Below are 16,060 nucleotides of genomic sequence, written 5' to 3' on the forward strand. Positions count from 1 at the left end.
GAGTCTGGATAAGAATTGGACATAATAAGATGGGAATGCAATCTCATTAATTCACAGCCAGTCAAGAGCTTGCAGATTCAGTCTAGAAAGCTCCCAGAACAAATTGTGCATGTGCAGACAAGAGATAAAAAGATAATACTGCTTTCAGCCCAAGATATTACCTGCCAACACTTAATGATAATATCTGCCCATCTCTGTGGCTCAGTTTTGTCACCTTCCCAAGACTGAATGTCCACCTGCCCTCCTACCAATCCAGGCTCTGAGATTCCTGACCTCCAAAACCCTGAATCAAAGCATTCCCACAGAATCAACTCCACATTTGGGAGCTGGCAGTCGGTCCTGAAGTGTGTGACCATGTGACTAAGAGCATGGCGGCAGTGTTGGCTGCCCTGGCCACAGGCTGTAGGCAGGAGAATTCTGGGAAGAAGGGGGATGGATGGCCCTTTTCTGATTCATGGTGCCTGTATGTGTGGGTATGTGCATGCAGAGAAGAGAGAAGAGGCAAAGAACTAAAAGGCTTCGGTCAACAAAATCACAAGCCAAGGCAGAAGGGAAAGGTATTTTATGGGCTTGGCTGGAAGAGCTGTTGCAAGAAATGGAGGGATCCCACAATTCCCTGTGGATGCCGCTCCCTACTTTCTTCCCTCCCTCCCTTTTCCCTTCCTGCCTCAGGGTCAGGGTCCCTGGTCACCTCCAGTCTTCCTGGGAATCCTTGGCCATGGAGTTAGGTGAGACTAGATTGGAAAAGATGGCCTTTCTCGGTGCTGTTGTGGCCATATTCTTGATTTTGTTCAGCTTGTCCCGGGCCTGTTGGCATTTTTTCAGGCAACTCGAACACAGATCCTTCTCTTCTACCAGATATAAGTTGTCCAGCCTCCTGATGGTATCTATGAATGTATCTGACTCCTCTGCCTTGGGAAAGGGATTTCGCTTTGTGTTGAGCTTTTTGAGCTTGGGGAGCTTGGAGATGCTCTTAGGGATGGTGGTCAGCAGGTTGTCATGTAGCCCCACATCATGGAGCTCCTTCAGAGCACCCAGTGTGGTGGGCACACTGTCCAGATGGTTCAAGCCTAGGTTCAAGGTGCGGGTATTCTTGAGCTGATTGAGCTCCACAGGCAACCCATTGGTGGTCAGCCTGTTGTTGCTGACATTGAGGTAGAGCAGAGTAGTCATCTGGCCGATGGACTCAGGAAGCTTGTCGATGTAGTTGCTGTGCAGGTCCAGCCACCGCAGGTTCTGAAACTTGGAGATTGATTCAGGGATTTTTCTGATCAGATTCCGGCTAAGGTCGAGCTCATCCACATCATTCAGTCTCAGGATACATTTGGGGAAGTTGGTAATTCCCATCTTGCTCAAGTCAAGGCGTTTTCTCCCATCAAATGTGATTTTGATACAATTCTTGGCCACATTGAGGGTGATCTTCTTGCCCTTGGGGCCTTTCCCGCCCTTGGCCATGTTCTTTTAGTAAGGGTGTATGTTTGAAGTGTGTTGTTCTGATTGGTTGGTGATCAGTTTGAGGGAAAAGTCACAAGAAACTGCTAGATATACTGTGACAAGAAGAGAAAATATGTCTAGTTAGGAGATGACATGAGGGCAGTAGACTCCCCCCGAGTTGTAATGCTTCACTCGCTAGTGGTTAATGGAGAGAGATGCCTGGACAGAAATTAGGGCATCAGCAGAAGTCACCTCGCCAAAGATCTTCAGCAAATTCAGTGTCCTCTTCGGGGATGCAGGGCCGGCTGAAGGATGCTCAGTGCCCCTCTGGCTGTGCCATTCCCTGACATATAAATCTCTCCACTGTCCTGGACTCAAACATATCCCCCTCCCCGACCAAGGGGTACGTGTGTGTGTGTGTGTGTGTGTTCTTGGCTATCTGTCACTACCCAGACCCTCACAAAAATCTAGTGTTTCCTTACAGTTATCCCATGAGTCCCTAGGGTGGGACTGCTGAGTTCTCAGAAGCAGCATAGCCTGAATATGAGGGAATAGGTGGGAGTTAAGAATGACTTACGTAGTACATCTCTCCTCACCTTCCTTCTGGACCCAGAGGCACCAGGCAGTCCTGAGCTGCTGTCACTGCAGTGCAACAGGAACAACACAAGAGCATCTTTCACTCAGCCCGCAAGTGGACATGTGTGCCTACACCTCGCTGAGGAGTGTGGGGGAGCCAGGGTTGAGCCTGGCAGTAAAAGAATGCTGTCTTTTTCTACTTCCTACCCCCTACACTTCCTCCGTCACATCCTTCACACTGCAATTCAAGTGCAGGCACCTCAGCACTGAGAGGTATGACTATGTTTATGACATTAGTTAATGACTGCTGCCATATGGAGAAGTAGAATGGACAGAGTCATGGGTCGATTCTGGCCTCAGAATGCTTGGCTTAGAAGTCTAGCTCTGCATTAAAGAATTTTCTTAAATTTTCAGTGCCACAGTTTTCTCATTTATGAAAACAGCCCCCTTACAGGGCGCTTGGGGAGTGTAAATTATCTAAGCTATAAAGTGCTTACAACAGTGCCTGGCACATAGTAAAAGCTTGATCAATGTTAACTATTAAATACTATTATCAGGAACTTTGCACATATTCCTTTTAATCTCCAACAATCCAGTAAGACCCATAGGATTATCTCCATTGTAAAGAGAAGAAGACGGGCTTGGGAGTGAGGAAGATCTTTAGCTAGAAAGAAGATGCAAACCGTCCTGTCCTATTCTAGAGACTCTTTTCTAAAACGTGGTGCCTCTTGCTTGCTTGCTGATTTTCTATTTTGGACCAAGCTCCCAACCTGGACAAAAGCATCAGGAGACAGATGCTTGCATTAGCTTGCATTAGCTCCATTTCCCCACAGGGATGAGTGGGAGAGATGCCCTGCAGTTTCTATAGTTCATCATTCAGGCCCTTTATCAGGAACCAAGTTTACAAAACACATGAAGCACCAGTAATCAGGCTATGTGAGTCTATCATCACACATTTTCCTCATACAATAATCCTCAGTATCAGAAGGAAGTGGCTAAAAATTACCTTCCAGGTGCTTACTATCAATCCTGCTATTGCCATTTCTAGCTAAGGTCAGAGGGTCCTACTCTACGCAAGTCATCCTGGATCAGAGCCTCCTGGGATGGAGATCTCCATAGTAAACCAATGAAAGTATTCTTAGCTCTCAGCAGCACTGATGTTCTTTCAGGCAGGCCTTGAAAGCTGAACCTGTTCTTTAGAAACCATGAACTAACCGTATTCAGGCATAATTGGCTGGTTACCAAAGACAGTACTGTGTTCACCACTATTGAAGTTTTTATATCCCACAGCATTGAGGAACCAGAAAGGATAAAGCCGATTAAAAATGAAGGCTGGGTTTCTAGCCACAGTTAAGATGGAATAAGTGCACTCTTCCCTGTTTCATCTATTGAATGCAACTAAAGGTCCCTGACAGAATTCCTGGAGCAGCTCTCTGAGGATAAGATCAAGGATAAGGTAAAAAGATATCTGAGGATAAGATGATAAACAGTATCAGACAGATTGGAAATGTAACTCAAAATAAGACCAACTTTGCAGCAATGGTGATGGAAAGATTTATAAGAAAAGCCCCTTTCTATGGCCAAAACAAAGAAGGGGGGTCTCCTGGGATCATAGAGAATGAGGGAGATCTCCTGGTGTTTTCCCTGTTTGTTTTTTTCCATCCTCTGCTGCCTGAGCCCCAGGCAAGCTAAAACTCTGAGGGAGGAGAACCATTGTCTCTGACCAAACTTCATTCCCAAGGACATGGAGGTTGCTTTTTTCCTCTCTACCCAGTGCCACTTGGCCCCAGAGGCAGAAATAGTAGCAGGAAGTATATAGCAGATTTAGAAAATAAAAATCCCAAGATTTCTATTCAGAAGACCAAGGAAGGAGACCACTCCTAGAGCCACAAAGGGTGATTTAAAGAGGAGGGCATTTAATGACGTTGTATATGAACTTCTGGACACACCCTGAGATGTCTATGCATGGATAAAACCCTGAATAGCGTCTTTAGTACCTAATCCCAAACTGTGAACCCAAAAGCTTTGAACGTTGAGCTGAGAGGTAGACCACTGTACAGGTAGAGATACTGATTTGAATAGCACTGAAAATTCTTTGACGACTGAATGGACACTGTAACCATAGTCTACAGAATCTACAGAAGGTGTGCCAGAACTTGTAGCCTGTGATTGCCTGCTAAAATACATACATATCAATATCAATATATAGGTCTATCCTAGAAGAAGGAGAGGAAAAAGTCGTGGTGCAGAACAATATTTGAAAGAAAAATGGGGAATAACTTTTAACTGTTGATAAAAGATATAAAAATGATAGATGCAAGAATCTCAGTGAACTCCAAAGAGGACAAATAAGCTTAAAAAAAATCCACACTCAGACATATAATCAAACTGCTTAAAATTAAAAACAAAAAAATTCACATTCACAACCTGCCAGAGAATACATATTATCTATAGGGGCCAGCAATGTGAATGGATATACATTCCTCACTGGAAACCATGGAGGCCAGAAGCACTGGAAAAATATAGTTTTCAAGTGCTGAAAGTAAGGAACAGTCAGGCAGACAGTGAATGACGGTATCCTGGATGAATGAAGGCAAAATGAGGACATTCTCAGATGAATGAAAAATAAAAGGATTTGTTACTATGGCTGAGCTGCTATAGAAGAAATGCTAAGGGAAGTTCTTCAGATGAAAGGGAGATGATATTAGAAACTTGGACTTGGAAATAGAGGAAGAGCTATGGAAATGGTAAACATCTGATAAACAGACTACTCTTCTCCTCTTAAGATCTTTAAAATATGTGTGACAGTTGAAAGCAGAAATTATAACAGTTTGGTGGGGTTTTCAATGTAGGTACATGAAATACATACGACAACTACAACATAATGGGGGGAGATATTGGGACCTATATGGTAGGTAAGATTTTTACACTGCTTTGGTAAAATATTAATTCTAAGTAGGCTGTGGAAACATAAGCATGTATATTTTAATCTCCAGAGCAATCATTAAAACAATGTACAGACAGAGGAATAAATAAAATATATACATTAAAATGAAACTGTAAAAAAATTAGAAGTCAAATAATCTAAAAGAAAGCAGAAAAGGCGAAATGGAACAAACAAAAGCAACTATTAAAATGGTAACCTAAATCCAAACATGTTAGTACTTCCATTAAATGAAAATGACCTAAACACACCAACCCAAAGCATAATTATCAGAATGGATAATAAAAGAACAAGACCCAATTATATACTATATATAAGAAACCCACTTTATATAAACAAAAGTAAGTTAAACTAAAGGAATGAAAAAAGACATACTCTGCAAACACTGAAGGGGAACTGGGGAGTGACTTTATTAACATCAGACAACATGTATTTCAGAGCATGAAAATTTACCTGAGATTAAAAAGAATACCACATAATGATAAAAGAGACACTTCACCATGAAGGTATAAAAATACTAAATGTATATGTACTTAAGACCAGAGCTTTGATATAAAAGAAACAAAAGCTGATAAAATTGAAAAAGGAAATGGACAAATCTATAATTAGAGGTGGAGACATCAATACTTGTCTCTCAATAATCAGTAAAACAGACAGGGCTTCTCAACCTTGGTTCTATTGACATTTGAGGCCAGATAATTCTTTATTTTCTTTGTTGTTAGCAGGGGTGGGGCAGTGATGGGGTAAAGCCCTGTTCCATGCATTGTAGGATATTTAGCAGCAGAAGGCCAGAAGAGTCTATGCACTAAATGCAAGTAGCTCTCCACTACTTGTAACAACCAATAATGTCTCTAAACATAGTCAACTCCTCACTGGGGCACAAAATCGCCTCCAGATCAGAATTGTTAATATAGAAGAACTGAACATTACCATCAATCAACTGGATCTAATTGACACTTTTAAGTGTCTACATTCTACCTAAAAAAAAAAAAAAAAAAAAAAAAAAAAATTCTACCTAGCAATGATATACACATTCTTTCCAAGTGCAGATGGAACATTCACAAATATGAACTATATTCTTGGTTATGAAACAAACCTTAACAAATATAAACAAATTGAAATAATGCAATATTTTTCCTGAAAATAATGGAATTAAATTAGTAATCATATCAGAATGATAACTGGAGAATCTCCAAATAGTTAACAAACCACATATTTATAAATATTCGTGAGTCAAAGAAATCTCAAGGGAAATTAGGAAATGTCTTGAACTGAAGAAAAATGAAAATAGAACATATCTAAACTGATGGTATGCAACTAAAGCAGTGATTAGAGGGCAATTTATAGCTTCAAATGTTCATACTAGGAACATTTTAAAAAGTAAGAAAGGTCTTAAACCAATAGTGTAAACTTCATTTAAAAAACTAGCAAAGAAGAGCAAAAAAACCTAAAGCATGCAGATAGGGTAAATAATAAAGAAAGAGAAGAAATCAATAAAATTGAAAGGAGAAAGACAAAAAACTTCTATATTCCCAGCAATAAACAATTGGAATTTGAAATTTGAAAAATAATAAACTCCAAAAGTAAAACATTTGTGTATTTCACATAAGTAATAAAAATGTACAGGATTTCTATGATGAAAATTACAAAACACTGACAAAATAAAACAAAGAAGATCTGAATAAATAGAGAAACATAACATGTTCATGAGTTGAAAGACTCAATATTGTTAAGAGTCAATTCTATCCAAATTGGTCTAAAGATCAATTCAAATTCCAACAGGATTATTTGTATACATGAATGTACAGATTTTAAAATTTATATTGAAAGGAAAAGGAACTAGAAATCCAAAAAATTCTGAAAAAGAAAACATAAAGTTATGGGATTCATGCTTCCAGTTTTAAAACTTACCATGTAATTACAACAGGTGGTATTGGTGAAGTGACACATACATAGATCAGTGGAATAGAAAACAGAGTCCAGAAATAGAGCCACACAAATATAGCCAAGTGGTCAAATGATTTTTGACAAAAGTTCAAAGAAAATGCAATGGAGAAACAATGAACTTTCCAACAAATAGTGCTGGAACAATTGGTTACCCACATACAAAAAAATAATAATAATCTCAAACTATTGAAATTAACGCAGGTAAACTCAAAATGAATCACAGATATGAATGTAAAGTGTAAAACCAGGAAACATCTAGATGAAAAAGTACAAGAAAATCTTCATAAGCTTGAGTTAGGCAGAAGTACAATCCCTAAAAGAAAAGAAAATATTGACAAATTGGACTTCCATAAAATTTAAAATTTCCACTCTGTTAAAAAAATCAAGAATAAAAAGACAAGCTACAGAATGGAAGAAAATATTTGCAAATCACATGTCCAACAAGGGACTATTATCTAGAATCTATAAAGAACTCAAGGTCAACAGTAAGAAGACAAACAATACAATAAAAAATAAAATGCCCAAGAGATTTAACAAGACTTTTCACCATAGAAGTTATATGGTTGGCAAACAAAAATTTGCTCAACATCATTAGTCACTAGGAAAATGCCAATTAAAATCACAAGCAGAGGGACGCCTGGGTGGCTCAGTCGGTTAAGCGGCTGCCTTCGGCCCAGGTCATGATCCCAGGGTCCTGGGATCGAGTCCCACATCGGGCTCCTTGCTCAGCAGGGAACCTGCTTCTCCCTCTCTCTCCCTCTGCTTGTGCTCTGTCAAATAAATAAAATCTTAAAAAAAAAAAAAAAATCACAAGCAGATACCACTACATAGTTACTAGAATGTCTAAAATAAAAAACAAAAAACCCTTAAAAATCAATATAGTACAAAGATTTGGTGAGGATACCAGAACAACCAGAGCACTCATGGGAATTCAGAATGTTACTCCGAAAAACGGTTTGGCAATTTCTTATAAAATGAACTTACCACATGACCCAGCATTTCCCCAGCTAGATAATTACCCTAGAAAAACAAAAATTTAGGATCACACAAAAACTTATGCATGTGTGTTTATAGCTGCTCTATTCATGATTGCCAAAACCAGAAGAAAACAACCCAAAGACCTTTCAGTGGGTGGATGGATAAAGAAATTGAGGCGTATCCTTATCACGGAACACTGTGAAACAGAAAAGAGGACAAATCTATTGATACATGCAACAACTTGGATGCTCCTCAAAAAGCATGACTTTTTATAGCCCCACTTCACCCTGTCTGCCCAGTAAAGGGCATCCAGATATGTACCACGTGGCATTGCTCTGGTACACGTGCATATCAGCACAGGGAACACCTCTGCCCAAGGCGGTGTGTCAGAGAAACTGCCCTACAGCACTTGAGTTGAAATTGTAATTTAAAGAAAGGTGGACCAAGAGCAAGGGATCCTGTGTTCTGATTTTAATGTTTATCAATGACTTTTCTGCATGGTAAGTTGCCAGATTTAGCAAATAAAATTACACTTTCCCAGCTAAATTTTAGCTTCAGATAAACAGATAATATTTAGTATACATGTGCCTCCAAACATTGCAGAGTTCTGTATTTTATTTGGCAATTCTATCCCATGGGCCTGAACAAATATTTAAGTTTCCTTTGTTCATGATCCTTGTGTTAGCCCTTCAGGACTAATTTAAACCACATCGATGCGCTTATTCCTGCATTCATTCATTTGTTCACTCACCGAGTAAGTAAATTGAGGACCTATTAGATGCTACACAGGTGAGCAATAAAGAGGGCCAGTCCCCAAGCTCAAAGAACTAAAATCTAGATAGTTACTGATTCTCCTGAGCTCCCCAAAGTTTCTTATATTCAAGATAAAGTTCAGCTCAAACACAATAAGCATGGGCTAGAGGGGCCCTGGATGAGAAGGATGCTTCCAGTAGACTCAAGACCCGCCCAGGTGAGCCCTGCTGAGCCTGCTCCCCAGAGCCCATCCACACCCTCATAAGAAGCCCTCCAGCTCTGATAAATGATGGGAAGGTAGCAGCATGGAGCTGCCCACAGACTACTTCTCCATTAAAGAGCTTCTCTCCAACAGGCCCTTTGGCTCCAAGCCTGCTTGTGAATTACCTGCAAGGCAAAGCAGGGGCTAGGATAATGCACTCCACCTCCTCCCCAGCACATCTCGGTCCCCAGTCAGCCCCAGGCCAGATGAAGCATGATCAGCCCCCACCCCCTTCACACATCTTCCACCTTACCTGCCTGGGGACCTTGCTCTTGGTTATGGAGAGCAGGGTGTATTGTATTTGCTCAGGGTCCATGAGGACCCCCTAAGCTGCTGAGTACCAATGGAAGCAGACCAGTGCCAGAAGCCCCTAAAGACCAGGAATATCCTTTCTCTTAGTCAACTCGGAAGGTCAGCATCCTGCCCAGTTCAGCCCATCGAGTAGGAGAACAAGTATGGGCAAAAGAAGTGTAAAACTCATGATCTTTTGATTCAACAAAAACTGGTTAGATGGTCTGATACCATCAATTCACAGAATCCTCAAATGTCAGAGTGGGACCAACAACCCACACAAGGGAAGCTGGAAATCAGAGAAGGAGATATAAATTGATAAACATGGGTAGATGGATGGATGGATGGACAGATGGATGGATGGATAGACAAGAGATTTCATATCATATGAATAGCTGAGAAGCCCTAATACAAGAAGTTTTTAAATGTACTGGGTCTTCTTGTCTTGAACAATTGGATTTTATACTTTGGAAAAACTGGACCGGTTGGTTGACTCTAATTTCTAATTAATTTTTCTATCTAGTCATTGTGAATCAAACAGCATGGTGGGACACCCCATGGATATCTAAATTAAAAATGTAATGGCAACCTATATTTTAATGCCATCAAAATATTTGCAGGCATTTTTTAGTTGTAAGATTGTTATCCTCACTATGATAATAGAATTTATCTTGTGCCTTGCACTCATGTGTCTTTATATTTGTAATTAAGACTGACTTTGTATATATCTGATATCTTTAACATCTTGCTAATGTGATCTCACAATAATTATTTCACTCTTTTGACTAATGCATTCAGACGCAGGATAGACACACTATAGAACCCAAACCCCAAAAGTCACTGCTGTTTCCCAGCCAGTGTTTGGAGCTAACTTCACAGCAAGCTTCATGCTGTATGAGTGAGAAATATCTTTTGCTTGTGGGCCATCTCTTAAGGGGAAACGATGTAAACTTCCTTCAGTAGAATCACTCATTCCAAAGGCACTGCATTTGTTCTCTCTCCTGACTTTCATAAGACCCATTCACCGGACACGTAAGAGGCCAGCCTCACCTCCGCCGTGACTGCCTACATGGCTTCCAGTCATTCCCTGTGCCCTCCACCCCTTCCCCAAATGTGCTGTACCTTCTCATAAGCAGCCAGGTGGCAGGTGGAGATGTGGGTGGTCACCATGGGGCCGTCTGTGGAGAGCATCTGTCTGGAACCTCCGGCCAGGGCTCTAAAATAGGTACTTATATTTGACTTGGGCACAGTCTGCACTGGGGGAAAGAACTGCCATTTGTCCAGTGCCCACTCTGGGTGAGGAACTGTGCGCTTGTCTACTTGCTTTACAGTGTTAGCTGGTTTCTGGAGTATAGACTCCCTGGGGGTGTTAACATGAAGTGCTTTTATTTTTTCCATTCCTGCCCCCAGCTGTGTTACGTTGAGCCCCTCTTTCCTGTGGACAGGACAGATTGCTAGGAAGGGGATAAGGGACAGACTAGAAGCAGAAATATGTCGGTGAGGCTCACAGCAACAGCTCCACCAGACACGTGGCAGAGTTGATGGAGAGAGATGCAGACAGCAGGTGTGGGGTCTTACAGGGACCCCATGATTGTGAGAGTTTTCTGACATCAAGTTCAGAAGATCCACTCCACATCATTCACTCAGGTGACATGTACCAAAGTAACGATTGCAGACATGCGGCTGGGCCCTTCCTCTATCTGCACAGCAACAATACAGTGTCATTCCTATCTTTATAATAAGAGAATTGAGGCTCAGAGAAGTCAAGTGACTTTCCCAAGGTAACACAGACAACACAGCACAGCCAAAGCAAACCTAGTTATGTCTGACACCAAAGCTTATGATCGTCGTGCTGTACTGTGCTGCCTTTCTTTTTTCTTTCTACTGTTGCCTTTACTCTAGCAGTAGGAAATGCTTATCCTGGGGGGCACATTGCCAGCCCCCTGACTCCAAGGAGAAGAAGGCATTCTGGAATCCTAACATTCCCAGGGCGAAATACACCTGGAACGGAAATTAAAGCTGTTTGTCCCTCATGTTCCCAAAAAAGGTGTGCCGCTGGCTTTGGAATCTGTTGTCCCTCAGCCACACTAGTCCCCCAGACCCCCCAGGTGTGAGCTTCTTGCCACACTGAATGTGCCAAGAATGTAAAGATACAGGTTTTTCATCCAGCATGGCCAGCGAATGTTAGCCCACCGCCTTCCCGGTGCTCACCCCAGAGACTCGAGGCCCTCTTCTGCCCTCGGGGGCTGCTGGCTATGTAGGGGCGCAGAGAGGCTGTATGCAGACCACCAGAAGTTTGATTTTCACTGTGTGGGCTCACTGTAAAATCTAACCCCTGTAAGATGCACATCTGATCTTCCCAGACAACAGGCCATCCCCACATGTCAATCATATGATGCTCTCCACCCCCTCCCCACCCCACACAGGCATGCTCAACTCTTAGAAGCACATCGTGCCTTCTCCTTCACAAAGCCACCTCCCTTTGCCATTTCATTCAGTTCTCACTACTCTCCTTTGAGGTGGGAATTTTCCTCCTACCCCAAGATAAGGATGCCGTGGGGCAGAGTGGGGCATGAAGTAGTTTATCCACATTCCCACAGCTCACGTTATTCTGGGTGGAATGTTCTTTCCGTGATAATAGAGCTGCAGCAAACAGAGTGTCTGTGTGGAAATCATCAGGTTCCCTCCATGTGGCAGTTATCTGGTTAATCAGATCAACACAGCTCTAACCACCTTCCTGGGCTATTATGCATGTATATAGCTCTGTCTACCCTTAATATTATTTACTTCTCCAGCCTGAGCACCAGTGTGGCTCCACACATGTGCTGCTGGGAAGTCGTTATCTGTCAAACTGCCCCCTTCCCCCGGCGGATAATAAGAATTCAACTTTTATTTGGAGCAAAAGTTCCCAGGGGGTCACATGGCCCAATAACAAAAGATTATGATTTCTTATTGGTTTAATAGCATCTATTTTGTAATTCTGAATGTACTCTGTTTTAATTGGATTTGTTAAAGGAACAAAAGGGAATAGGTGACTTACAATTAAAATAAAATATTAAGATTATTAGTTTAACAGACTAGAAATGCCTTGTTCATCAGCGAATGCATTCAAAACACACAAACTAACCTCTACACACGGCAAAGCGGAAGGACCAGTCAGTCCTGGCACCTGGAAACCTCAAGAGATGAGCGTTAATCCAATTTCAACCAACGTGATTTAAATAGTGCTACTGCCAGATAGATGTTATTGCATTTTCTCCCCACAGCCTTGGCTTCCCCTGCAGATAAGGCAATGGGCTCCGAGAAGCGGCCTGGAAAGGTGAAAAGTACAGGGGCTTTAGACCCCTCTACCATCCGGGGGACCCTGGACGGTCCCCTGAGCCTCACTGAGCTTCAGCTCCCCCTTCTGTGAATAAGATCATGAAAGTGGCTGCTTCTGAAGGTTGGGTGAGGGTGAGTGAGCCCTGGAGGCCTATGTGGTGCCTTTGTGTGTTGGCGGAGAGGTGAAACGTAGCATCAGGACAGCGTAACTGGTCAACAGTGGAGCCACGACTCCAGGGTTCCCATGGAGCAGAAATCTGATTCAGGCTTCACAGCCCCACATCCTTACTATGGCATCTCTGCCTCGCCAGGCGCAGACTTTAGATTACTTTATCCTGGGGGACAAGGAGACATAGCTCCTTGAGGCCCAGGAACCCCAAGATTGCAGAGATGGGGCTCGTCCTTCACAAGTGCCCCATGGTGTGTGCATATCTTCTGTACCCCGTCTGACCCCAGGGAGAACTTGAGGGTGAGCATGGCACGGACCCCTGGGTGCCCTGGAGGCGTACACTGGCAGGTACCCTGATGTGGTGCCCCCAACTGCTGTAGGAAGGCCCCCAGCTCCGAGGAGGCTATAAATCCTCCCACTGTGAAGCCATGAGATACTGTGAAGGGGAACCCTAAAGATCGACCATAAGGGAACAGTTGAACTTCCATGGCCCTTTGGATTTATTCATTCATTAACAATAGGTTAACTGCATACAGATATACAACTGATAACTGCCATGGATGGGCATGGTTTTATACGGCAAGCAACATGAAGAAGGAGAGGAACAAAAGCAAAGAAGTGTACAATGCCAGGTGGCAATGAGTGCTAGGAGAAGGAGTTGGAACAAAAGAAACAGATGGTGCTTGGGGGGGCGTGTGTAGGGGGGCATTTGCTTCTGGAGAGGGTGACCAGGAAGGGCCTCATTGAGAAGAAGACACCTGGCAGAGACTGAAGGAAGCAAGGATCCAGGGAGATGGGGAGGGGGTTCTAGATAGAGGAAACATCAGATGGAAAGGCCCTGTGGCAGAGGGGAGGGGCGGGACAAGCGCAGGGGAGAAGGAGGGAGAGAAGAAAGGAAGGCAGGCAGGGCAGAGGCACAATTTAAAAAAACAAAATAAGCAAAAAAGAATGATAGCAGACATGATGTGGCTTATTTTCCAAATGATACTCTGGCTGTCGTGAGAAAAATCCCCAGGGCATGTCAAACCAAAGAGAGAAAGCTTGTCCCTACACTTCTCCCAAGGCCATCACAGACAAGCCCATGCCCTCTCCTCTCTAATTTCTACCTGAGACAGGAGGAATCCCAGCCTCCTGGCTGGCATCAGCCATAGTGTGGTACTGGGCTGGTACCTCGCTGTGAAGTGTGTGCTCTCAGATAGGGTCTTGGGTCCACCAGGAAGCTACCATGTGCAGGACCCCTTACGTGCAGCCCACTGAGTGGGAGCAGCAGGGGGCTGGACGTAAACCAGACATGGCAGGGAGTTGACCAGGCTGGATGAGAACTGTGTCTGCCATGGGTTCCCGGGGGGGCCATGGCCAAGCCACTTGCCTCTTCTCTGTCTATACCCCATACCTTGGTGATCTCATCTAGTCTCATTGCTTTAAATACACTAAGGACTCCCCAACTTTTGTGTCTTGACCTCGCCCGCTGATCCCAGACTTGTATCCTTCTGCCTACTTAACATTTCTACTTGTACTATGTAAAGACACCAAAACACATTGTGTCCAAAACCGAGCTCCCTGTCCACCCACTGCATCCACAGCCTCTCTGGCCAGGCCAACAGCAACAGCATCTCGTGTGTCAGGCCCCAAGCTATGGCATCACAGCCAACACCCCTTTTCCTCTTAGGTTCCATGCTGCTCGCTCTGTGCTCAAAGTCGTTCCAGAATCCTACCATTTCCCACCACGTGCCTGGGCACCACCGTGGGCTGAGTCACTGCTGTTTGTCACTGGGCCTTTGCGGTGGCCTCCTAGCACCTGTCTTCACCCCCATGCGATCTGTTCTCGACACAGCAGCCAGGGGATTTCTGTTACCACCCTGTTACTCCTTGGTGCACAGCCCTCCAGTGACTCCTGTTTCACCCAAGTAAGGGCTGGACACTTTCCAGTGGCCCCATGGCCTAACCCACCACCACCTCCCTGAGGGGGCTCCCCACCACTCGCCCCCACACTCACTCCACATGCACTACCCAACCCGGCCATTCCTCTAACCTGCCCCTACAAACTCCTTTTATGGCCTTTACTCCAGCTCTTTCATTCTTCTGGAAGGTTCTTCTCTCAGATATTTACTTGACTGACCTGTTCAACTTCTTCAAGGTTATGGGTAAAATTTAACTTCTCAATTCAGCCTGCTCTGATCCCCCAATTAATGATGCAAACTGAGCCCAAGCACATCCTAATCCTCCTTGCTTTGCTGTACTTTCTTCCATAACACGTATAACCTAAATATTATTTTATAATAGGCTTACTTGTTGTGCTTACTTTTATTGTCTGTCCCTTGCTCTCCTCCCTGAACAGTCTCTAAACTCCTAGTGCCTGGCACACAGGAGGCCCTCTGTCAGTCTTGGTTAAATGAATGAATTCTAGGTGATTACCAAGGTCATCTCAGTTCCCATGACCTCAGAAAGGGGTCAGCTTCATTGCAGATTCCACAGCTTGTAGCAGCTGCTGTGGAATCCCTCTTGACCCATTGTTTTCCCACCTACTTTGAAATGGCTTCTAGAACATGCAGACTATTTTTAAGGGAGAGGTCTGTGGGGAAAAGTCGTCACTTTCACACCAAATATTTATTAGTCACTGAGGGTGTACCCAGCCCTGGGTGGGACACCCTTGAGGACAGGAAGACCTGTCCAAATAGATGCATATACAACGGCGTGATGAAATTTTTGGCTCTGAGATTAAGTGTGCAGGGAGGCTGGGAAGTGGGTTAGCAGTACAACAAATGAAGTTTTAATTGGGTTAGGCCAAAGGGAAAGGAAGCTTCCAAAAGTAGGAATGAACAAGAGCAAAGGTAGAGCAATGGGATCAAGCAAGAGGTCTGAGGAGATGCGGCTAACCTTCGGGACGAGACCCCCCCATCCTCCACTCCGGCTCACCAGGCAGCACAGATATCACTGCTAAGAACCTCTTTTCAAGAAATAAGAACCAAACGTTCTGTATAAATATGTTTATGGCGGTGCTATTTAAAATAATAAAAACAAATGGACACAATCCATGTATCTAAGAGTGGACAGTTGACGACATACTGTCCAGTCACAGCATGAAATGAATATTCAACAGTAACTAAAACAAAACAAAAACATCATTTTCCAAGAAATGCTGAAAGGAAACATTTGGAGACATAATGTTATGAGGAAAACATTCTGTGCCCATATGACCTCGCTGCCCTCATGAGCATGCACACACGCCTCAAGAAAAAAGATGGAAGAACATCCAAATATTAGCAGAAATGCCCTCTGGAAATTATGGTGTCGGGTTGTTTTTACTTTCTTTCTTAAATGTCTATGTAGTTTCTAAGTTCTCTGCATTAGATACAAAATCTATGTCTAATCAGGAAAGAAAGTT

The 16,060-nt window shown here is 43.3% G+C and overlaps 2 protein-coding genes across 2 annotated transcripts in view; one reads left to right on the top strand and one right to left on the bottom strand.

The window, feature by feature from the left end:
- WDFY4 (WDFY family member 4) overlaps positions 1–16,060 on the top strand; it is a 291,643-nt gene that overhangs the window by 225,205 nt on the left and 50,378 nt on the right. The gene's annotated exons all lie outside the window — the stretch shown is intronic.
- LRRC18 (leucine rich repeat containing 18) lies at positions 556–1,534 on the bottom strand. The gene has a single exon (XM_045878281.1). It carries the CDS (start codon positions 1,453–1,455, stop codon positions 688–690), a length of 768 nt encoding a protein of 255 aa, XP_045734237.1. The 5' UTR covers positions 1,456–1,534; the 3' UTR covers positions 556–687.

This window comes from Mirounga angustirostris, unplaced genomic scaffold, assembly GCF_029215605.1.
Source record: "Mirounga angustirostris isolate CCGP_5_RB_7025 unplaced genomic scaffold, mMirAng1.0.hap1 SCAF_6, whole genome shotgun sequence".
NCBI classification, from domain to species: Eukaryota; Metazoa; Chordata; class Mammalia; order Carnivora; family Phocidae; genus Mirounga; species Mirounga angustirostris.

What these genes read in the sequence shown, in the direction of transcription:
- LRRC18 (XM_045878281.1), bottom strand. Translation starts at nt 1,455, where the DNA reads ATGGCCAAGGGCGGGAAAGGCCCCAAGGGCAAGAAGATCACCCTCAAT.